The sequence below is a fragment of the Vulpes vulpes genome, chromosome 12 (genome assembly GCF_048418805.1).
Source record: "Vulpes vulpes isolate BD-2025 chromosome 12, VulVul3, whole genome shotgun sequence".
NCBI lineage: Eukaryota > Metazoa > Chordata > Mammalia > Carnivora > Canidae > Vulpes > Vulpes vulpes.
This window is the reverse complement of record NC_132791.1, coordinates 84221743-84244708: the sequence shown is the minus strand read 5'-3', so window position 1 is coordinate 84244708 and position 22966 is coordinate 84221743. Positions and strand designations below refer to the sequence as shown.

General features: G+C 45.9%; 2 protein-coding genes and 2 non-coding genes across 6 annotated transcripts in view; 1 reads left to right on the top strand and 3 right to left on the bottom strand.

Annotated features, from left to right (window-relative positions):
- KDM1B (lysine demethylase 1B) overlaps positions 1-17587 on the top strand; it is a 59639-nt gene extending 42052 nt beyond the window's left edge. For all 3 annotated transcript variants that reach the window (XM_072729053.1, XM_072729054.1, XM_072729055.1), the window contains 8 exons: positions 2659-2786; positions 3915-4046; positions 4564-4638; positions 7611-7727; positions 8465-8590; positions 9404-9526; positions 11187-11339; positions 15736-17587. In XM_072729053.1, coding sequence (XP_072585154.1) covers positions 2659-2786; positions 3915-4046; positions 4564-4638; positions 7611-7727; positions 8465-8590; positions 9404-9526; positions 11187-11339; positions 15736-15819 — 938 coding nt within the window. In that variant the 3' untranslated portion in view covers positions 15820-17587. The remainder of the gene's footprint in view (positions 1-2658; positions 2787-3914; positions 4047-4563; positions 4639-7610; positions 7728-8464; positions 8591-9403; positions 9527-11186; positions 11340-15735) is intronic.
- On the bottom strand, positions 10199-10305 carry LOC112920578 (U6 spliceosomal RNA). The gene has a single exon (XR_003235096.1). It is a non-coding gene; the product is annotated as a U6 spliceosomal RNA (small nuclear RNA).
- On the bottom strand, positions 12824-12955 carry LOC112920573 (small nucleolar RNA SNORA1). The gene has a single exon (XR_003235095.1). It is a non-coding gene; the product is annotated as a small nucleolar RNA SNORA1 (small nucleolar RNA).
- Positions 17588-17940: 353 nt separating the features above from the next.
- DEK (DEK proto-oncogene) overlaps positions 17941-22966 on the bottom strand; it is a 30734-nt gene continuing 25708 nt past the window's right edge. Inside the window, exons 10-11 of the mRNA XM_072729056.1 lie at positions 19926-19994; positions 17941-19436 (exon numbers count right to left, since the gene is read on the bottom strand). Coding sequence (XP_072585157.1) covers positions 19425-19436; positions 19926-19994 — 81 coding nt within the window. The 3' untranslated portion in view covers positions 17941-19424. The remainder of the gene's footprint in view (positions 19437-19925; positions 19995-22966) is intronic.

Sequence of the window (22966 nt, the reverse complement as noted above, 5' to 3'; positions counted from 1 at the left end):
TCTGTGGAGCAGAACTTCAAGGACCTTCAGAGGTTTGTGTGCATGGACACACACAGATCTTACTTTGCAGAAAATAGCTGATGTTTAATTATTTAAATGTTTAATTCTCAGTTTTCCAGAGGAGCCTGCTTTTTTTTTTTTTTTAAGATTTTATTTATTTATTCATGACAGACACAGAGAGAGAGGCAGAGACACAGGCAGAGGGAGAAGCAGGTGCCATGCAGGGAAGGGAGCCCAACATGGGACTCGATCCCTGGGACTCCAGGATCACACCCTGGGCCAAAGGCAGGCGCTAAACTGCTGAGCCACCCAGAGATCCCCAAGGAGCTTGCTTTTAAGAAAACTTATTCTAGGCTCCATGTGAATAGTCACTACATAAGGTCCTTTCTAGATAAAAAGAGTTTCTGTATGCTGGGATTTCTTTTCTCCTTTTTGGGGGATAGTGGGTTGAAATTTTTTTCAGTATGTTTTGTTTGAAAATGCGAGAACTCATTATTGCAATTTGGAATTTTTAATTCATGATCGTTAAGCTTTGGTACTAAGTGAACCAAAAGATACCCAGTTGTACTCTTTTGAAAACTTGACTGTGTAACAACATCTCATTTCCGTGAGGGTGCTAGCTGAGATTTGACCATACTGCTTCTTAAATTGATGTTTGTTTTTTTAAGATTTTACTTATTTATTCATGAGAAACACAGAGAGAAGCAGAGACACAGAAGGAGAAGTAGGCTCCTCACAGGGAGCCTGATGTGGGACTCAATCCCGGGAATCACGCCCTGAGCCAAAGGCAGACACTCAACCGCTGAGCCACCCAGGCGTTCCAAATTGATGTTTATTTAACCAACAATTTTTATGGCCTGAATGGATTCACTTGTAGTGGCAGGTCGGGGTTTTCTGAAAGTGTGATCATTTGAACTCTGTCCGCAGGATGTTAATTTGCTTCAACTGTATGTATCCTTCTAAGGCTTCTTAGTTCTTTATCCTGATGTCTGCTCCCTCACTGCTTGGGGTAAATGTCTCAGTCGCAGGGACTATCTCTTCACCCTTCCTTTCTGGGCCACCAGATAAAAAAGTTAATTGCCTTGTCTTGGCCTTACTTAACAAAAATGATCAAGGGAGGATCTACAACACCAACTGTGTCAGGTTCTAGTTCTATCCTGCCCGGTAGTATCTGAGCTGTCTGAGATTACACCTAAGTAGCACTTAGCTGAAAACACCCAAATATAAATACTAAGAAGCTAGAGTTAATTTCACAAAGCATATGTACTAAAGCTTTTAAATGTATTTTACATAAAAATCACATTAAGTCTTCTCCCAATCTGTTTATACTTAATTTTATATACTCTACTAGCAATCTTGGTTCTTCCCGAATCTACAAAACCTAAAGGAAAATAGAAACCACACAGCAGGAGGCAGGGATGGGACCACAAGTTGGTAATGAAAGCTAAAAAGCCCTGTGGTCTGGGGGCAGAAGCTTGGCTCAGATCTAGAGGGGCCGTGGTCATCCCCCTATACGGTGTAGCCTCAGAATGGAAGATTTTTTTTTTTTTTTTTTTTTTTTTAGAATGGAAGATTTTAATGAGAGTCTGGAGCTGTCAAAAATTTTTTCTTCTTAACTCATTTTCAGTTCCATTTCTACTTAAGCAAATGCACAGGCTTGATCGAAGCTTTGAGTCTCTGCAGTGTACGTGTGGGCTGGTGGTCCTCACCTCGAAGGTTCTGAAGAAGGGCTCTGTGCTAGGATTCTTACCATCTGTCAGACACGAGCCTCCTCCCTCCCCCCCTCCCAAAAAAAGGGAATCTCAGACAAGAACTGAAATGATGCCACAGGGCTTGTATGTATGTGTAGCTGAAAGTCCCAGTTGCATGGGTGGATGAATGTCGGGGTTGCAAGCGAGCAGGATTCCCAAGACCAGTGGTGGCCAGGTGATGCTGGACAGTGAGGGGGCCTGGGTTGGGGTGGGGGAAACAGTAGCAGCAGGCCTCCCCTGGTTGGAATTTACCAGGAAGAGACTCAGCCACCGCTCAGCAGAGCGTGTAGCCGCAGGTAGTAGGTGCTATCTTTGGAAAGGCTGGAAATGTGCTCGCGTTGTCTGGCTGTGGGCTTTGGAATTTATTACACAGGGAGTAGAAAACCAGCAATTAAGAGGTATTGAGCCAGAGAAAGCTGAGCTGACGAGAGCTTGGGATGGATTATTCTTGTTTTGTTGGAGAGAATACAGCCAGTAGTCTCTCATAGGTCTGTTCGTCGAGGGGAGACATTCTAAGAAGTTGACCTTAGGTGGTCACAGTAGGACCAGAAAGGGAAGAGGAGCTTTCTCTGGGGGGACAGGGATACTCCCTCCACCCCCACCCCCCCCAACCTTGACCCCCCCCCCAAAAAAGTTTTTCAACCAGGCAGAAACGAAACATAGTTGATGATACAGAGCCTACATTCTTTGTTTCTAGTTAAGATAAGCTTTTCCTTCCTGAGTGAAACCAACCTTATCAAGATGTCCTCCCCCTCCCCCAACCTCCCCCCAACCCCAGGGGTTTACTTGGGAAGGGACTCCAGAAGTCGGGGGTTTGGCGGGGTTGCAGGGGGTGGAAGGCAGAGGATGAGGAATTGGGGAATGATATGACAGCTGTTTTCTCTGCTTTGCTCCCTTGCCTTTGCAGAAAAGATAGAAGAGATCTACAAAGCTTTTATTAAGGAGTCTGGCATCCAGTTCAGTGACCTCGAGGAACAGGTGCTTCACTTCCACCTCAGTAACCTGGAGTATGCCTGTGGCAGCAGCCTCCAGCAGGTGTGACTGGGCTGGTGTTCGGTGTCTGTGTCTCTGTGATGCAGCTAAATTCTGAACCCAGACTGGTTTGGGTAAACAGGAAATACTGGTACTGCTGTTGGGAAGTTCAAAAACCATGACTTCTGAGCTTATTCACCCTACCTTGGGTGAGACTTTTTGTTTTGTTTTGAAAGCAGGAGAAACCTTCTCTCAGATAATGCGCAGTGCAAAGCAGCTCAGCAAGTCGAGCAGGTGCCGGAGGGCCTGGGGCTGCTTGGGCGAGGGCTGGGGCTCACCGCCCTCCTTCCCCTGCGCTCGATGCCCTGCAGGCATTTCTCTGGAGCCCTGGTGGTCAGAGAACACAGTTCTCCAGAGACCAAAGATAGAGCGGCCTTGCAGTTGTGGTCGGTGTGTTTCGCTGAAATAAATTTAAACTCACCCCGCTCATACAGCCACTGTGGTCTTGATCCTCAGATCTGTGTTTTGAATAGAGGCTCCACGGAGGACCCCGACCTGCTGTCCAGATCAGGACCTCTCCGTTTGCTTTCGATTCTTCCCTGCCATTGGAATAACACTGTCTTCCAAAATCATGCCGGGTTTCGGCCTCTTTGGAGATGCCACGTTGAAGACAGATAGTTGGCATGTCTGTAGATGGATTGTTCAGATGCAGTTCTACTCCTTGAATTCTTCTTTTCCAAGACTTTTGACACATAATATACCTTGTGTTTTTATCAAGCAGTGGTAACCATGCCCAAATTATGTCTACCCTTTTTTTTTTTTTTTAAGATCTTATTTATTGATTTGACATAGAGCACAAGCAAGGGGAGTGGCAGGCAGAAGGAGAGAGAGAAGCAGGCTCCCTGCTGAGCAGAGAGCCTGATGTGGGGCTCGATCCCAGGACCCTGGGATCACAACCTGAGCTGAAGGCAGATGATACTCTACTGACTGGGCCACCCAGGAGGCCCTCCTGTCTACCTTTTAATTCTAAAATAACCTTTCCTGGAGCACCTGGCTGGCTCAGTACAGCATGCTACTCTTGATCTTGGGGTCGTGAGTTCAAGTTCCACATTGCCGGGGGGGTAGAGTTTTAATAAAATAAAAATAAAAAAAATAAAAAAATAAACTCTCCTACACATTATCGTTTTCCAGGTATCTGCTCGCTCCTGGGACCACAACGAATTCTTTGCCCAGTTTGCTGGTGACCACACTCTGCTAACACCTGGCTACTCCGTTATCCTTGAGAAACTGGCAGAAGGCCTAGACATTCGGCTCGAGTCTCCGGTGAGTAGGGAGCGGTGGGGAGGGGCCACTCTGGTTTGACCTCGCGTTTGGAGGATGCGGAGTTTGGGGCACGTGGCTTACACAGGAGACAGGTGTTTGCTTTGACCTTGTTCATGAGGTAACCCCACTGTTGGGAAGTTACAGTGGCTCAGATGCATCTTTGTTACTAATAACAGGTGCAGGAGTCTCACGACCTCCCTGCCACAGCGCATCTATTTTCTCTCTAAAATTTTCCCTTCGCATCGTCGTCCTGTGCTTTTGTGTTGTGTATCCCTCTAATCACAGAGATGGTGATTTATGTGTGTATTGCACTTTAGACTGTCTTATAAAGATTTCCCAGATTCTGACAGTGTCCATAAATTTAAATGACTGAATGGTAGTTACCTGAAGTAAGCTGTAAATGTTATTTAGATCACTGAGTGCCAGGAGATGATTCTTTGGAGTCTTGGAGACAGGAGGGGATCCTGGATCTATGGCTCCATGCCTCTTGGCTTTCATGATTGTTTTTCTTGAGCAGGTACAGAGCATTGATTATTCTGGAGATGAAGTGCAGGTTACCATTACGGATGGGACAGGGTGTACGGCACAAAAGGTAGGTGCTAGAATTTTGCTAGGTGCTGCATCAGGGGCCTGAGGGTCTGTTTTCCACCAAGAAGTTTGCCCTTTGGCGATCTGCCCGGAGCCTTGAGGCCTGAAGAGTTACCTATCTCCGTTCAGTTATGTGTGGATCTGCAAATCTGATTTAATCAATCTAACTCTGTCTAGATTCATGGTATATGGAATTCCAAAAAGTGTTTCTCAAAGTGGGTTCTATGTACATCAGTCCTGAGAGTTAAATAAGAAAAGAAATCCTTTGGCCAGATGAGTTTGAAAAGTATTATATAATGTAGTCTGCTTTTTGGGTTAAATATGAGTGTGTGAAAGGCTCTGAAGTTGTGCATTACAAAAAAAAAAATTGTTCAGGATTCATACTTTCCAAGGTGGTGGTGGGGTTTTTTCTTTTTTGTTTGTTTGTTTGTTTTGCCATGGAATCATTTTTCAATTCAAGACAGCTCTTGTTTTCATTTTGAAATGGCAGGAGTACTTTTATATTATTGGACTCTTTTGTGAAAAACTTTGGTGGGTGGACGGTGGGAGGTGCGATGCTATGTGACATCACACGGAAGTTCCCGTGATGTTGGAGCGCAGAGGTGCTTACTTGGAGGGGAGGGGGATTCATAAGCCCCATAAGTTAATTTTGGTTTAGTTTTGTCTGAGACGAGGACCTAAATGTATAACCGACAGACTATGACGGGGCCCCAGGTTAGCTGTGTCCTGCATTTTTCTGATCTAGGAGTACTCCACCGTCCGTGATCCTCACACAGAAGTGAAGGGTTGCGTGTCAGACGAAGAGACGGGGTCTAGTGTATGAGCCCGCGGGGTGGGCCCTCTGTTCCTGCCCGGGATCCCTAGGGGCGGCTCGATGAGTCTTTGGCCTGTTGGTGGTTCTCAGGCCTGGCCCACATCACACTCACCTGGGAAAAGACAGACTACAGAACCCCACCCCACACACATTCTCAGGGAATAGTCTGTTCACGTTTGTAAAGCTCCCCGGGTGAGACCACCATGCGGCCAGTGTGGACCAAGCCCCCTTTGAGCCCCAAAGTGAGAATCAGGGTAGTATCTAAGGCTCCTCCTAGCGGTAAAGAAAATTTTTTTTAGAATACTCTTTAAAATTGCAAGTCAGTGGAAGGCTTGACCTCTGTCTGCTGGGTCACCCCCTGCCTGACCCTTCTTTCTTTGGATCCAGCTCTCCAGAGATATGAGGGCATAGCTGTGCCCCAAAATCTGCTCCAAAGCGTATTGGAAGTATTGTGATTTTTATGGTGGTCTACACACAGCACATGGTTTGAATCGGAAGTTCCCCCAACTTATAAACAAGTGAAAGATTTCCACCCCAACATGATAAACATTTTGACAAACCGTAGTGCAGCCTCGAGGCCGCCTGCCCCGAGATCTGCACAGATCTGAGATCTGGTGTGGGTCCCTGGTCAAGGTGTGTTCATCTCTTTCGCCTGTTTACCTAAGCTCATGTGCTTTTGAAAGCTTTTTTGTTGTTGGGAAAATATCTAGATCTTATTTCCTTGAAGTTCTTACACATTCAAGAAACTGTCCCTCCACCCACACACACTTTTTTTTTTTTTTTGATTGCATGATGCTGACAGAGAAAATGCTTAATGCTTTATACTTTATCAAAGTTCCCTGTGGCAGAAAATAGTGACACAATCACAGGAAGAACTCTGGCCTTCCTGGGATCCTGGTGTTGGGGTTCAGGCCAGAGAACTAAATCTTTGGTTGAGGGCTAGGGTCGATGGGGTGCTTGGCATTCATTGCCCATGAGTGCTCCTCTGGCTGTGCTGTCCTACACTGTAGATAGAGGTAGACACACACACCCCCACACTTCCTAGACTCCCTAGCGGCTGAGGCTCTAAATACTAAATGGTCCAGCCACTCAGATGCACCAGCGTGAGGCTTGGAAGGTATGTACGGTCTGACTTTTGCTTTGCGTCTGACAAGCATAATGGTCCAGATGTTGGGTCCTTCTGCAGTGCGGCCGGTGGAGGTTCCAGGCTCCCCTCACCAGCCACAAGGGGGGCACAAGGGGAGCATGAGGAACCCATTGTGCTGCTGGAGCTTTTCTGTGAGTGGCATGATTCTGGAGCTCATAGCAGGTGTGATGGCTTTTGACCGTGATTGTGGTGATGTGGTTCTAGAGCCAGAAAGCTCCTGATTATATGGAGAGACAGCAGCTCTTCCATGGCCAGGTTTTGCGGTGGGACTTTGAGAGTGATGCTTGAAGGCTCTGTTAGCATCTGTTACTTCAGCTCTCATGAATGATTTTTTTTTCTTTTAAGATTTTATTTATTTATTTGTGAGAGACAGAGAGAGGCAGAGACACAGGCAGAGGGAGAAGCAGGCCCCCTGCGGGGAGCCCGATGCGGAACTCGATCCCAGATCACACCCTGAGCCAAAGGCAGGTGCTGAACCACTGAGCCACCCAAGTGCCCATTTTGTCCTTTAAAAAACTGTGTTTGTGGCTCTATGTGATTGTAATAATCTGTAATGTTTTTGAGGTACTTTACCATTTATGAAGCATATCAGTGTATATCGTAAGAGTTTTCACATTAAGCATCACCCCAGTGCTTTGAGGTTAGTAGGGCAGATATTGACCACATGTTAGAAAGAAAGAGTTCTTTGGACTCCATATTTAGGGCCGTCTCCTCTTACGGTCCTGCTTTCCAGGACTGCGGTCTACTGACTCTTCTTTCCCAACATTCTTCCAAGTGGATGCCGCTTCTGCGCAGCCAGGCACCCTTTTGCAGTGAACACCCTGCCACCCTGTACAGGGCAGCCCAGGTTCTTCCCAGTAACGTGGGGTGGTGACCGTCTCACGATTGGCGACAGAGAGGACTGTCCTGTGGGTGTTGAGACTTTCCTGGTAATGAACCCACTGAGTGGTGGTGGTGGTGGTGGTGGTGGTAGGTTCAGTTGCTTCTGTGTGTTAAACTGTTCATTTCCTCTCAGGTACTAGTGACTGTCCCCTTGGCCCTGCTGCAGAAGGGTGCCATTCACTTTAACCCACCGCTGTCAGACAAGAAGATGAAGGCCATCAACAGCCTGGGCGCGGGCATCATTGAAAAGGTGACTGCATCACTCGGGCCTCAGCACTGAGGGGATTCGAGTCTGGTGACTGGAGTGCCTTCACTTCTGGTCTTGGGAAGTAGTGGGTCATTTTTTAATCCAGATAGAATTCGAAGATTTTCTTCCCTTGTGAATAATTCCCCAGGAAGCATAGGAAAGGATGTTATCAAAACGAGAGGAGGAGAGCTGGCTGCGGTCTGACTTTTGACATTAGGAAAATGAATCTTGCCATTCAGAATTTGAACTTGGCATATGAACATGTAAATAGAGTAGTTCGGGTGTGTGTGTGTGTGTGTGTGTGTGTGGTGGTTTTGTTTTTGTTTTTGCTGCTTTTCACACCTCCCCTCCATTAATTGATCCCAGTGAGGAGGGAGTTTCACTTCCTCTGCCTTTAGAATCTTCTCTAGCAGGCATGTGCCAGAGCTGCAGGAAGTGCTGGCAGCCCTCGCGGTGGTCTCAGGGATGCTTTGCATCTTGAGGTTAGCCTAGTGGCTGTTGGGGGTCCATTATGGCGGAGGGCACTGAATGGCACAAAAAGCCAGGTGCTCACGAGAGAGCAGACGAGGCAGGCGCATGGGAACAGGGAGCACATTTGGGTTTGGGTTTTTTGCTCATGGCTCTAGTTAAGAACTGTAGGTTGCTTCTTAGAGATTGCTGGACTAAAAAAAAAAAAAAAGAGATTGCTGGACTTCCGCTTCCAGAAACTCTTAACCATCTTTCTCGTGCTCACTTTCCAGATTGCCTTGCAATTCCCGTACAGATTCTGGGACAGTAAAGTTCAAGGGGCTGACTTCTTTGGTCACGTTCCTCCCAGTGCCAGTAAGCGGGGCCTCTTTGCTGTGTTCTATGACATGGATCCCCAGGTAAAATCATCGGTGAAGTGCGGTTTGAATTTCCTCACTACCGTTTAGCATTTGGCCAGGCTTAGGCACCAGTGGACATGGTGGCCGCTCTGGGTCTGTGTTCGGGTGCTGGCGGCCTGCTTGGGCCTGTAGGAGCCCCAGTATCCAGTGCTCACGGCGCTCCCCGGGGGATAGATTAAGTTGCTTGTGGGAAGTGCAAGATTTCGGGCTTGGTGAAGGGTGGGTGTGAGGGGCCCAGAGGAGAAGGAGGAGGAGGAGGAGGAGGAGGAGGAGGCTGCTCGGGTTGGCAGATGTGACTTTGGGATACAGGCGAGGGTGTGTCTGGGACTGGGGATGGACCCGGAGGTAACGTAAAAGAGTCACCCTCCTGTTCCCTTCTTCTTCCTTCCAAGAAACTTCATCTTAAGCGGTTTCACTCGGGAACCATGGATGAAATGTCTTCACCATTCGAGAAAATTTTCCCCCCTGATTTTATTTTATTTTACTTTTTTTTCCCCCCTGATTTTATCTGCAGGTCTTTCTTCCCCATCTCCTTATGTTTCTTCTAGAACAAGTTCTTATAAGGGAAAAGCCAAGAGCACCCTGGCTTTGATATTTATATTTCTTCCTGAGCCTTTCAGCCACAAACAACAAGATGTACAGCTGCATCATGCGTTTTGTGAGGGGAGCGGGCTGGTGATTGAGATGAGGATGGGGGGCAGGAGGAAGGAGGGAGATTTGTGAGAACGAGGTCCCTCCCTGTTGATCAGGCAGTTAGGGGCTCGTGGACTGAAAGCAGAAAGTATAAAGTGCCGTTGCCTTCCATGTCCACAGAAGAAGCACAGCGTGCTGATGTCTGTGGTGGCTGGGGAGGCCGTGGCGTCCATCAGGACCCTGGAGGACAAGCAGGTGCTGCAGCAGTGCATGGCTGCCCTCCGGGAGCTGTTCAAGGAGCAGGTCAGAGAAACCCCTGGGGAGCGGGACACGCTTGCTGTCAGCTTAGCGAGCCATCCTTACGTGACCGAGGATGCCAGAGATGGAGGCATGGGCTGCGTCACTCCTGATTCCCATGTCCGGCTTCCCACCTAAATCCCTGGGCGGGGGGTGGGGGGGTGCTGGGGGGGCTAGGGCTGCGTAACAAAACAGACTGGGCGGTCTCAGCAGGAGAGGTTGGTTTTCTCACCGGCCCGGGGAGGGTGCAGGCCGGTTTGGTGTCTTCTGAGGCCTCTCTCCTTGGCCTGCAGGTGGCCGCCTTCCCCCGTGACCTCACACTCACACGGTCTTCCCTTTGTGCTGGCCTGTGGGCCTGTCCCAGTCTCCTCCTCCCGTGAGGACACCAGTCATACTGGACTACAGCCCACCCTCTTCATCTCACTGTAACTTAATTACCTCATGCAAGGCCCTTTTTTGAATATCATCCCGTTATGAGGTACTGGGGCTTAGAGCTTCAAAATACGAATTTTAGGGGTACGCAAATGAACCTACAGCAATATTCTATGGCACCTTTCACACCATTGTCTTCCTTTTTGGCTAGCATCACGCACACGCCCTCCTTTTTCTTTTTTCTTTCTTTTTTTTCCCCCCTCCTGTGCTAATCCACAAAGGGTGGCTGTTTGCTAGGGAACTGCACAAAATGTGGAACCCTTCACAAATTTGCATGTCATCCTTGCACAGAGGCCATGCTAATCTTCTCTGTGTGGTTCCTATTTTAGTGGATGTGCTGCTGAAGTGAGCACCACATCCCCTTTCTTTCCCAAGGATGTAAAAGGCTCAGCACTTTCCCTACGTCCTGTATTAACCCAAACCCCAGCAAGCTTTGACAACTTTCCTTTCAAACAGATCCGGTCCAGAATTTTCTCCTACCCCACAGACAGAGCTAGGTACTTTATATTTGCCAGTTTGCTAAAGCTCACAGTCTTGGGAGATTTGTAAATGGCGTGGCTTTTTTTTTTTTTTTTTTTTCTCAAATAAAGGAGTGGGAGTAGAAAGATTTGAAATGACTCAAGAGTTAGGTAAATTAGAGAAAGAGAGGAACCCGGGTTGTTGCTTATCTTATGTGATGTGATCACATCTCACCAAAACTTGTTTTCACATTAGTTATTTGGAACTTAGCACATTGTTTCCGTAGAGATATCTTTCATGTGCTCATCAGAGGCACAGAATTATTTGAAATTTAGTGAACATGGAACATATCGTCCAATGGCTGTTCCGTGGAGGAGGCTGTTGAGAATCCAGCTTGTCCGGGGACTGCCCCCTTCCTTCCCTACCCCCGGCCTGGACACCCTCCTTCCACCACCTCCAGCACATACCGGGTGTTGGAAAGGGAAGGGCACTGGTGACGGCCTGGTGGGTGGATGGGAAGGACGTCTCTGGCCAGACAAGATGTAGACCTGAGATGTCGGGGGAGGTTGCAGAGCCTGGGCAGGACACAGGACGCAGCACACATTGGGCCTGGGGGGAGCTGGCAGGTGGGGGGTGTAGTGGGGGGCGCCGGGTCAGAGCCTCCAGGAACCATCTCTGTTTCTGGAGGAGGCGGGACTGGGTATCTGTGCTCCGGGCTGCAGCTCCTCCCAGGCCCCCGCTGATCCTGGGTGGTGGTTCCTTCCCCGTGACACAGGAAGTCCCAGACCCCACCAAGTATTTTGTCACTCGGTGGAGCACAGACCCCTGGATCCAGATGGCCTACAGCTTCGTGAAGACAGGCGGGAGCGGAGAAGCCTACGATATCATTGCTGAGGAAATACAGGGAACTGTCTTTTTTGCCGGCGAGGTGCGTACCATGATCTCGAACCTGGTCACTTTTATTTTGGTTACTTTCTTTTAACTAAAGTGCTGTGTGTCCAGAGTTTTCAAAGCAAAGTCAGACACAGTCAAAGTGTTATGACACCAGGGGCCTCCTGGGCGGGGGGTCGGTCAAGCATCTGACTCTCGATCTCAGCTCGGGTCATGATCTCAGTGTCGGGAGATCGAGCCCCGTGTCAGGCTCTGTGGTGGGATGGAATCAGCCTGAGAGTCTTTCTACCTCTTCCCCATGGGGAGGAAACTAAGTAAATCTTAAAAAAAAAAAGGGGGGGGCATCGTGACACCAAACAGCAGAATGGCCCCTCCACATCCAGCTCACACCCCCGGGACACCATTTTTAACCTTTCCTGTGGTTTCTTCAGGAATTTCCTGCCTGTTCTCAGATATTTCCACTGTTGACTTCGGGTCTGACAGGGTGGACACTGTCTGACTTCCCCTCGGGTTGACGATTTAGCCGTTCAGTGTGGTGACCTCACACCTGAGAATGGGCATCGGTGCTCGTGTGACGTGGCTTCCTGTGGAGCCAAGGTGTTCGTGGACTCCTTTCTTACACAGCTGTTTTCTTGACAGCTGCAGTGGCCCTTTTATCCCTTAGCTGAATTCTCCCCACCCGTCTGCTGGGGGCCCCCACCCTCCCTGGAGCACCGTCGAGGCCCTGGGAGCTGCCGTGTTAGCGCCACTTTTGGAAACCCCTTCCTGGTGTCCTCTTGCCTTGCCTCTCTGGGACGCCACCTTACTGCTCTCCAGCATTGGCGTTTTAATTTTCTAGATCCCTGTCTTCCTTCTTCTCTTTCTTTAATATTTATTATTTTTTTAAATTGTGGTAAATTACACATGATGTACAACTTACCATCCTATTTTTTTTTAAGTCCGTAAGTTTTTCTGTGAGGAATTTCACGTGGGATTCCTTCCACTGCCAATCACCATGGTTCCTCCAAAGTTGGAATCAACGTCTTCAAAAGAGCCCCTTTAAAAGAAATTGTGTTTAGTCCACAGTTGTCACCGACAGATAGTCACGGTACTTTTGGTTGGGTTTCTCTCATCCACTCGAATATGGACAGACTTCCAGACTTCTCCAGCTGCTGGATCATCTTTTCTTTCTTTCTTTTTTTTTTTTTTTTTTTAAGATTTTATTTATTTATTCCAGAAAGAGACAGAGAGAGAGAGAGGCAGAGACACAGGCAGAGGGAGAAGCAGGCCCCATGCAGGGAGCCCAATGCGGGACTCAATCCTGGGTCTCCAGGATCATGCCCTGGACCTAAGGCAGGCGGCAAACCGCTGAGCCACCCAGGGATCCCCTGGATCATCTTTGGAATCCAGTTTCTTTACAAGTCAAATTGTAGGAAGTACACTGATTGCTCTTTTGGCAAATGATCTAAAATCATTATTTTTTAATTGTTTCTAACATTGAAAAGTCCTGTTACTTCCACTGTACTCCCTGAGCCCAGCCAAGGATGTTAGGGCCTCGTGGTCACCCCTGCGGTCATCTTGCTGTGATGGAACCGCCTCCCGTCTCAGTGTAGCCACATTCACTTTTTCTGGACACCATGAGCGACAGTGCCCATTTTCATCTAGAACGAGGCTCTTACCATCCTATTTTTTAAGTGTACAGTTCAGTGGCACCAAATACATGGACGCTGCTGTGCCACCATCACCACCATCCATCTCCAGAACTTTCTCATCCTGTGAAACTGGAACTCGGTACCTGTGAAGCAACCCTCCCCATCCCCTCTACCCCCAGCTCCTGGAGCCCACTAGTCTACTTTCCATCTCTACAGATTTGTCCTGGGTGCCTCATCCTCTCAGTGGGATCGTCCAGTGTTTGTCCTTTGTGACTGGCTTATTTCAGTCAGCAGAACGTCCTTAAGGTTCATCCACGCTGTGGCATGTGTCAGAATAGCCTTTCTTTTTATTTATTTATTTTTGTAAAACTTTTTTTTTTTAAGAGTTTATTTATTTATTCATGACAGACACACAGAGAGAGGCAGAGACACAGGCAGAGGGAGAAGCAGGCTCCATGCAGGAAGCCTGACGTGGGACTCGATCATACCCTGGGCCGAAGGCGGCGCCAAACCGCTGGGCCACCGGGGCTTCCCTAGCCTTCCTTTTTAAAAAAGACTAAATATATTCCATTACATGTAGAGATGACATTTCGTGTACACATTCATGTCCTGGACACTGGAGTTGCTTCTGCTTTTAGGCGGTTGTGACTAATGCTGTGCCCTGAACACGGGTGTACGTGTATTTTCAAGACCCCGCGGTTGGTCCTTCGGGGTATATTCCCAGAAGAGGCATTGCTGGATCATATATTAATTCGGCGCTTAATTCCTTCAAGCACCATCCACGGTCTCCCACAGCAGCTGCACCATTGTGCGTTCCCCCCAGCAGTCACAAAGTTCCCAACACTCGAGATGTTTTTAAGATTATTTTAGAGAGAGGGAGGTAGTGTACGTGTGGGAGGTGAGAGGCAGAGGGAGGAGGAGAGACCATCTGAAGAAGACTCTGAGATGAGTTGGGGAACCTGACGTGGGACTCGATCCCACGACCCTGAGGTCATGAACTCAGCTGAGATCAAAAGTCGGAGGCCCATCCGGCTGAGCCACCCACATGCCCCACCAATTTTCTGGTTTTTGCTAATAGCTGTCCTAAACTGGCCTTTTTAAAAAATTTCTGTTGAGAAATGTTTTTGCTGTTTTGATCACTAATTTTTTTCTGTGCCTGTTTTCACTTGTAATCTAGATGCTTATATCCTTTTAGTCCTTGATTTTTTTCACTTTTGATCATTGTCTCCCCACTTTTTCCTCTTATTTCTAGTCTTCTGTTCCACATATTGGAACTCTGAACTGAGGATCTTTCTTTTCTTTGTTGTTACTCATCTCTCTCCTTATCCTATGGTGGCGGGGGGAGATTCATATTCCCACTCTTGGAAATTTTGTGCTTATGAGCACTTTCTTGTCCTTGGATTATTCTTTTGGTAGCATCCTCCTCTTGCTCATGACTCCTCAGAGTTCCTGTAGCGTCAGCCTCCCACATGTCCAAATATCCCATCCTTGATTATCTGCTTAGATTTGAGTGAGGCATTTTTATAAAGCCTCCCGAAAGCTCTGGTAAGCTCGCCGACGGGTGGTTGGATCCCAGGCCTCGGGGTATCTATCTATAGCTCTTTCCTCTGGGAACATGTAGTTTCTCTTTGCTTGGTGGCAGCTCCTGACATCCCGGGAGCCGGAGCCTTGCCCTTCGTTATGAGGACGTGACTTAATCTGCATCTGGCTCGGTGCCTCGACCTTGCCTCTGCCTCAGATCCCCGGTGGGTCATGGCAGTGGCCGTGGGGGACCTGGTGAGGGACCAGGGTGCTCTTCGTAATGTAGAGTGAAGCGAATTCTCGGCGCGCTGTCGTACGTGGAAGGTTAGCTTCAGGCCTCATACGAGTGTCGCTGAAATGTTCTTTTTCCTCTTCCTGATTTCTGGATGATTACAAAAGAACATCCTTTAAAAACTGGCTCTTTGGTTCGTCCTTGGCCTGCAGAGAGCCAGCTCTGTGGGAGCAGAGCGTGACTGTGCCCTCCAGCCACCGTCCTCCGCTTCCGAGCGGCTGCGGCTTAGACCCCTTTCTGTGAGGTTCCCGCCACTCTCTCCCCCTCCTAGTCCTTGTGTCCTTGCCTCCTCTTCACTCCTCTCTTCCTGGAGTCTTTGGCCCTGGCTCTTTCCCCCCACGCCCCGACGTGGCACACACCTCTGTTCACACCTCCGTCCACGGGGTACTTCCCCCTCTGGGGTCTGCTCACCCCCACTTCAGCTCCGGCCCAGGCCCAGACCTGCTCACCGTGCCCCGCACGCCCCAGCCGCAGATCAGGCTGTCTCTCCTGTCGTGGGGGGCTGGTTCTGGTCCGGCTGGAACCCCCTGCAAAGCGGGCTGTCCATTGACCGTCCTCCGCTTCCTGCTCAGTGACCGAGCTGTCCTCCGGGTCCAGCCGTCTGCACAACTCCCAAGGCGGAGGACTTGGCTGGGGCTCCGTGCTTCTCAGCACGATCCTAACAGCGAGGGTGATTACGCTGATGGGGCCCAGGGCCCAGGGCTCCGTCACTGTTCTTAGTTCCAGCACAGGGTACAGAGGGCACATCGTACGGATTGCCACACAGGACTTCCCAGGACTGTAGAGAAAGTCGTGGAATGGGGTGGTGAAGCAAGGGGGGCGGGGGGGATGACCAGAGGACGGCAGGTGCAGGGACGGCTGAGGAGTGTTCATATGAGCACCGGAGTGCCATCGAACTTTGAGGACCGCAAAGTGTAGCTTGTATTATCTACCGATTACCATCGGAGTTCCCTATACGTGACCTCAAGATATGCAATTATTTCTTACAGGCAACAAACAGGCATTTCCCACAAACTGTCACAGGGGCATATTTGAGTGGTGTTCGAGAAGCAAGCAAGATTGCAGCATTTTGAATACATTTGTTTGGACCCTGCTTTCTTCTGTTGCCCCAAATGGTAAAAAGTCTGAAACACGTGTAAAACCTCACTTGCATAAAATCAAACTAAACGAACCTCTGAGAGCATTAGCCCCAAGAATCCTCTTGCAGCACTTATATTTAATTTCCACAGGTTGAGTAGGGCTAAGTTTTCTGTATTTCAGAATAAGGCAGCATAGAACCTTAAGATTTTCGATAGGATTTCTTCCATGGTTGGAGACTCCCTTTAAATTGGACATTTTATTGGGCTCATCAGTTTTCAAACATTGAGAAACCAAGCAGCAATCATTAAAAATCCAGATAAAGCCATGCATTTTTCTTCTGTGACAGTTTATCAGTATCTTTGCCAATGAGCCTTAAGACTTTTATATAGCTCCGATATTGAGCTTTTACTTAAAATTTAGATAGAAATCTTTCCTTTTCAGATACAGCACAAACTCTTCAGTTAAAAGTAAATGAAACTTCTAGACTGTTTTATATTGTACATATTTCTTTCCATTGGGTTATTCAAAAGAAATTTAAATTCAGGTATCTTTTGCGACACGAGGTTTTAGATTGGTGCACTCATTGGCAAATCAGCAAAATTTTCAACTCCTTAAACAGCGCAGGTATATTCTATCATTTAGAATGGGTTAGAGATTATAGTATAGACTTCATACTTTAGACCATTTAGAATATGGCTATTTTTCTAAGGGCCAAATTTGGGTGGATGGCACACTTCAAATAGCCTTAATTTTGGCAACCACTAGAGCAAAAAGATCTTTCTTGTCAGAATACTTTAATAAGAAACTCCTTCTACTGCCGCTTTTTAAAATAACTGATTCAAACTCTAGGAATATTTTTTACAGCATTATGTTTTCAGTATTCCATAGGCAGGTCCACTGGAAAACTGCAGAAAAATGTGATATCCTAATATTACACATGTAAAGCCATATCTTAAAAGCCTGAGAACATGGCAGATACTTACTTTTTCCCTTTTTTCACTCATGACAAAATAAACACTGGTTTCAGGGTCTTCAGGATGCTTATCTTGCCAAGAAGTTAGAAAAGTGAATGGTAAAACTTAAATGCTTTTGTTTTAAAAAGTCTGAACAGTTCTGTCAGTCTGCTTCAAAAAGGGACTCAAAAGGACTTTAAATTTTAAAAATACCTAATATTTTGCAAAGTATCTTTAAAGTCACCTTGTAAGTAGAAAGTTATTTTATGCAAACCGTAGAACACATTTAGACACATCCCTCTCCATCAAAGTATGATGCAAATACAGAAAAGTGAACAGCAGTAAATTGGTTTCAAAGTTGGGTAAAGGCAGGAAAATGTTGAGATTATCAGATTAAGACTCATTGGTACTGGTTGGGAAGCATTCAGCTTTAAAATGCTATGTATTAAAATGTTTAAATAGCATGTGTTTAGTGAAAAATGCAAAGTATTTTAAGTTTGAAATGGTTCACAATTCTTTAGTCTCTGGGCACTTAAACTTGTACTGTGCTACCAGCAAACTATGGGAAAACCTAGTTAGCTCAAGTACAGTAAATGTGTATGTAAAAGATTTCGTCTCAAGTGACATCATTTGATTTTTTGTTCTTTAGGGAACCACGGTACTTTTATTCTTGAGTTTCTTTGAATATGTTTTTCACTGTTTGAAGACTTTGTAATTGAACAGCAGTGAATACACAGTGTTTTAACTGCAGATTGTGAAGAGCTGGTTGTGTAAAACTGCTTAATAAAAACTAGACTTGTTTTTCAAATACACTGTGCACTGTGGTGATGAACACACTCGTTCTAGGTACCAGTCCCCTCTCCTCCAAACCTTCTGTAAACTTTTCTACTCCTAGGTTTTACTGCTTACCCTCTTTCAAGTAAATGGTCACAAAATAATAACCTACCATTTATGAGATCACTTCCCAGTTTTCCTTTGTGATTTCTCCACAGTAGTGGTTCGTTATCCCTGAGGAGCACTCCAAATTAAATGGGTCATCGGTGGGGCTAAATCTACCTAAAACTCCCTGTTCTGAAATCCTCAGCGAAGGGGGGACATAATCCTCAGTGAGAGGGGAAATGCCACAGAAACCATAAAACATTGATGCAAGAGACAAGAGCATGGATTTATTATTTTTATTGACAAGGTTTATAGGAACAAATTAAATATTTAAAATCAAAGGCCAATTCTTAGGTTTCATTTAGTTGTTTATGCCATTCATTTGTATTTATCAAGAAAACAAGTCAAACCTGTTAAAATACCTAACAGTCAACACGTTTTTTTATCTTTCCGGTTCTACTGATGGATTTTTTATTTAATCACTCAACTGATTTATCAAAGGCCTAATTGTTAAGTAGCAGGTTTTAAAATTGAGATTTAATAAACTGATTAAGACAATTTAAAAGATAAAACAGTCTCATTCAGGAGTGGTCTACATGTTGGATCACCTAGAATCCTGATTGGCCAAAATTTAAACCCAAAAGCCCTGATTCCACAAATACATTTAGCTTCTTTAATGTTAAAAATAAGTCTTTTTACCACTTCTGAGAAATACTTTGTTGGAGATACCCACTATTGCCTACACATTGTCTTCTAGCGTTATACTCAGTACATTTATCATAATTATAGAGGTGGCCCCCTTTCCGGTAAGTATCAGCATTTTATATGGATGGGCAAAAGCAGTTAAAAATCAGTTCATTTATTATATGCCAAATGTGCTTGTACTTAATTGATTCCACCCTGTCCCCAAATTTTGAAGTTCTGATGTATTGATTTGGTTGATCCTTAATATAAAATGTATCTACAGACACTTGCAGAGTTAACACTAAAACTACAAATTGATGACACTTCTGAGGCAAAGCAGAGAACGATCTGTTCCTTCAGTGTTTTCTCCACTGAATTCTGACTTTCACTGCTCCGTCATACCATCTGGCCGAACACTGACATTTCAAAGTTTAACTGTAAAGATACCTACCTAGAGGAGTTTAAAAATTGATCTGCACAAAAGAAATAAAAAAACTTTATATACAACAAATTTGTTTTTAAAAATACAAAAATAACATCTGTCACTTTTGTCATGCTGACAATTTGACATATATACACATGCAGCAGAAAATTTCCAATTTAATCATCTGGATAGCTGAAGCCTGTATATTTTTTAATATGATGAACACATCACCACTGACAGATGTGTATTCAAAATATTTCATATACTAAATACTGCCATAGTCTCTGCATGTATAAATGTCAGTAATAGTTTATTCTACTTGATTAAAAGTATGTCTGAAGCGAATACTAAGTGCGCTAAAAACTACAACAGTTCGAGAATCTACGATCTCATATAAAGAAATCCAAAATGTACAAAATACAACTATAAAAGCAAGGAACAGTGACTGCCATGCAAAATTTTAAACTAAAACTGCATAGAAATGCAATTTAAAACAACAAACTCAAATTACATAACACTCAAGATAAAAAGATCAGCAGTAAGTTGTACCAACACAATGCTTGCAGGGATTTAGAAAAGGAAATACATTCTCTTTGCTGGTATAATGGTATAAATCAGATCTTTACGTCCATGGGACAAGTCCTCTGTCTCCACTGCCTCAAGAAATCAGCTGCAATGAGAGAGAAACATCATTTTCCTGTATACACAATACATTAGGCACACAAAAATCATAACCTCCCCCAAACTTTTTAAACCTGTTTTACAATGTGACCTTGGGATGTCTATTGGGACCAATATAAAACTATAGCTACTGTTGATCTTCTGCCTTTGTTGGACAGCAATTACGCTCAAGTAGTTGAGAGAGTCTGTGATGCACTTGGCTGCCCACATACACTGAGAGCCTGAGGTCAGGTTTTGTCACTACCGATCAGTCTGTATTTTTAAGCTTTACAGTGGGAAAGAAAAATATTTCCCCCATCTATTGAGAAAATGTGAGGGTCAAATGTGATCTAGTGGTATTTTAAAAAATATGCAGTATTTGATACTGCATATTATGATGCAATTATGATGCATATCATAATTGTATAATTATGATACATAATTCCTTTGTCTTAAGATGTTCAAGTTGATCGAAATTGGAAAAGGTGGACATATTTACCTCTTTCACGGTTGTTTTTATGAAATCTTTTCTTTCAGTTAAATCATAAGCAGGATAATTTTCATATACCTATAGTGAAAAGGAAACAGATAAAAAGCAGATTTAAAATTCCAGTGATAGTCTTTACCTTTGGATAAAGAAAAAATGGCTGCTGTGTAGGAACACACATGCGCCTGAGCAGTGCTCTGGCTCACCAGAGAACTACAGCAACGGGCAGAAAACAGACTAGCGTTCACACGTTCTGTGTGATATAGGCTCTTGGGACTATCAGCTGAAGTAACAGACATGGGTGAGTTAAACACCTACACGCACAGATCTTAGGTAAGGGAACTCAGTTCTTTACACTGGCAGGTTACCTGTCAGTGTCTCGCAGAGACTTTGTACTTTGTCCTGCTGCATCCTCCAACACTACTTGAACTCTAGTGAACTTCAGCCTCCACTCCAACACCCAATCCCGTCCCCAAGGTTAAATCCCTGAGAGCCAGTGCTCTCAGCTCTCAAGCTCTACTCCTACAGCTTTTCTAAATGTCTGTCTCTCCGTCAACTGGCTGGCTCCCTGCTGCTTGACTTCACAGAGACTCCATCCACACCTGCAGGCTTCACTCCTGAGGTACGGGGAAGGTAGGCAAACTTTCTTAGTCAAGGGCCAGACTAAATGGCTTTGGCTTTTCCAGAAACACAGTATCTGTTGCAACCACTCAACTACGCCATTGTAGCGTGAAAGCTGCCACAGACCACGCTAGAATGAATGGATGTGGTTGTCACATTCAACTATTTACAAAAAAGCAGATGGGATGACGGATTTGGCCCGCTGGCGGCAGTCCCTCAGTTCCTAGAGACGGTCAATCACTCACATCACTGCAATTGCTCGCGCCCTTGTTCTTTCTCTGCAGAACTCCTAACCCTGAACTGGTCTAGCTACCAACTTTTCTAGGGTCAGTCCAGAGAAAAGACTGCTGTGGGAAAATAGAACTTCTAAAAGACTGGTCCCATTTCAGGTTCATGGCATCCAATGCCAGAGCCTCGCCAGCAGACCCTCCTTTGTTCCTATCAAGAGCATTTTCAGCCTTTCCTCCTCCTTGCTCTTGGCCAAGAAGCCACTGTTATGCATTCCTTCCGCTGACAGAATTCTTCCCTCCAGCTTGTTTGTATCTGGATCCACCAATACCCCCCATTTCCTTGACCTTCCTGAACTCTCCTCCGCCGTCCCGCTCCTTGCCCAGCGCGGGCCCCAAGCCTAACACACACGTGTGCTTTCTCTCCCCGACCATCCTAAAGTCTTTCATCAGCCTGTATCCCCACCCTCCATGTGGCTACTATTTTCCTTCCAAAAAAGCTGTTTAAAACAGCTTTAATTTTTTTTAAAAAGATTTATTTATTTATTCATGAGAGACGGGGGGGGGGGGGGGGGGGGGGCAGAGACACAGGCAGAGGGATGAAGCAGGCTCCACGCAGGAAGCCCCATGCGGGACTCCATCCCGGGACCCCAGGATCAGGCCCTGGGCTGAAGGCGGCGCTAAACCGCTGAGCCACCTGGGCTGCCCCAGCAGCTTTATTCACTTTCCTCACTATTCATTCTCAATCCAAGGGTCAGTAATCCTAGCAGTTACCATCCTCGAGATGGCTCGCTGGGAACAGTTCCCTCCTGCACACCGAGTCCAAAACAAGAACGTCCAAGTCCTTCCCACCTGACCGCTCCATGTTCATAACCCCCTTAAAAAATCACAAGCATGCTCAGGAAAACCAAAGGCCCAGAACTAACCCCCTCCCCCCCCACCACCGTCCCTTGTCCTTGCCCTCAGAGGACACCGATTTCTAGTTCGTGCTGTATTCTTCCAGGCTTGAAAACTGACTTTTTACACAAACACAGAAACGTATCAATGATGGTATAGTCTTTCTGTATTTACATAGATGGGGAAATACGCTGTACGTTTAAAAAGGTGACAATACCTGGAAGGTTTTTCCATGTTCTTTTGAACTGCTACATAGCATTCCAAAAATAGATGTACCAGTTTAAACATTTCCCTATTGATGGCCAGTTAGCTTGTGATTTTTCAACATTACAGACATGCTGAACATTACTGTAATCACTTTGTGCAGATGTGACTCTGTCTTTAGCACAGAGACCTAGAAATGGAATTGCTAGGTTAAATGGCATTTGCAATTTAAATGTTAAGATATTTCTTAATTGTTCTCCAAAGCTGTTACAACTTTAAGCACAAATACATCTCCCTCTACACTTGTCAAGCATGGAAACTCTTCATTTTTGTCAAGCTAGTAAGCAAAAATAATTCAATTTTTATCTTCCTCATGAGTAGGGAAAGTGTGTTTTCATGTTTACGGGGCATTTCTATCCCCCACCCTGAACTGCTCTCTGTAGTCCTTGCCCATGGAAGGTCATGACCACTCAACTTGCACTACCCTTCTCCTTCTGGAAACGGTCTCCTCTCTGTCTTGGCTTTGATAACACCTCTATGATTTTTTGTATTTTGTAGGAATCACTTCTTAACTCTGATATTAATGATCTCCAGGACTCTCTGACCTTTGCTTTTCTCCCCCTCTATTTCCTTGCCTGGCCCACCACACCTCTAGACTCCTGGACTGAACTCCCAGCAGTAGTCCAGGCTGGCTTTCTCTCCTACCATGCGAGAATTACAGTGGTCACAGTGTCTCCCACTAGATGCTCCAAGCACTTCATCTCATAATGTTGAGAACAAAACTCCTCTTTTCTCAGAGTGTACCCTCTGTTCTCTTCCCTCAATGGTTAATGCAGCTATGTCCTAACACTCACACGGAGCAATCTCTGATCAGGCTGATTTCTGACTTGGATTACGGTCACCATGTAACTTTGATATGACAAACTTGGGTTTCTTGCCTCTCATCCCATTCTTCATTCTGTCCTTCTCGATGTGTCTGGGGCGACTTAAAAATCAGACTATATGTGCCCCTGATCAGCTCCCAATATCCCAACAAGTCTCCCAATTCTCCCATTAGTTTGAGGGAAAAAAATAAGCTCTACAGCGAGGTATATAGGAGTTCTA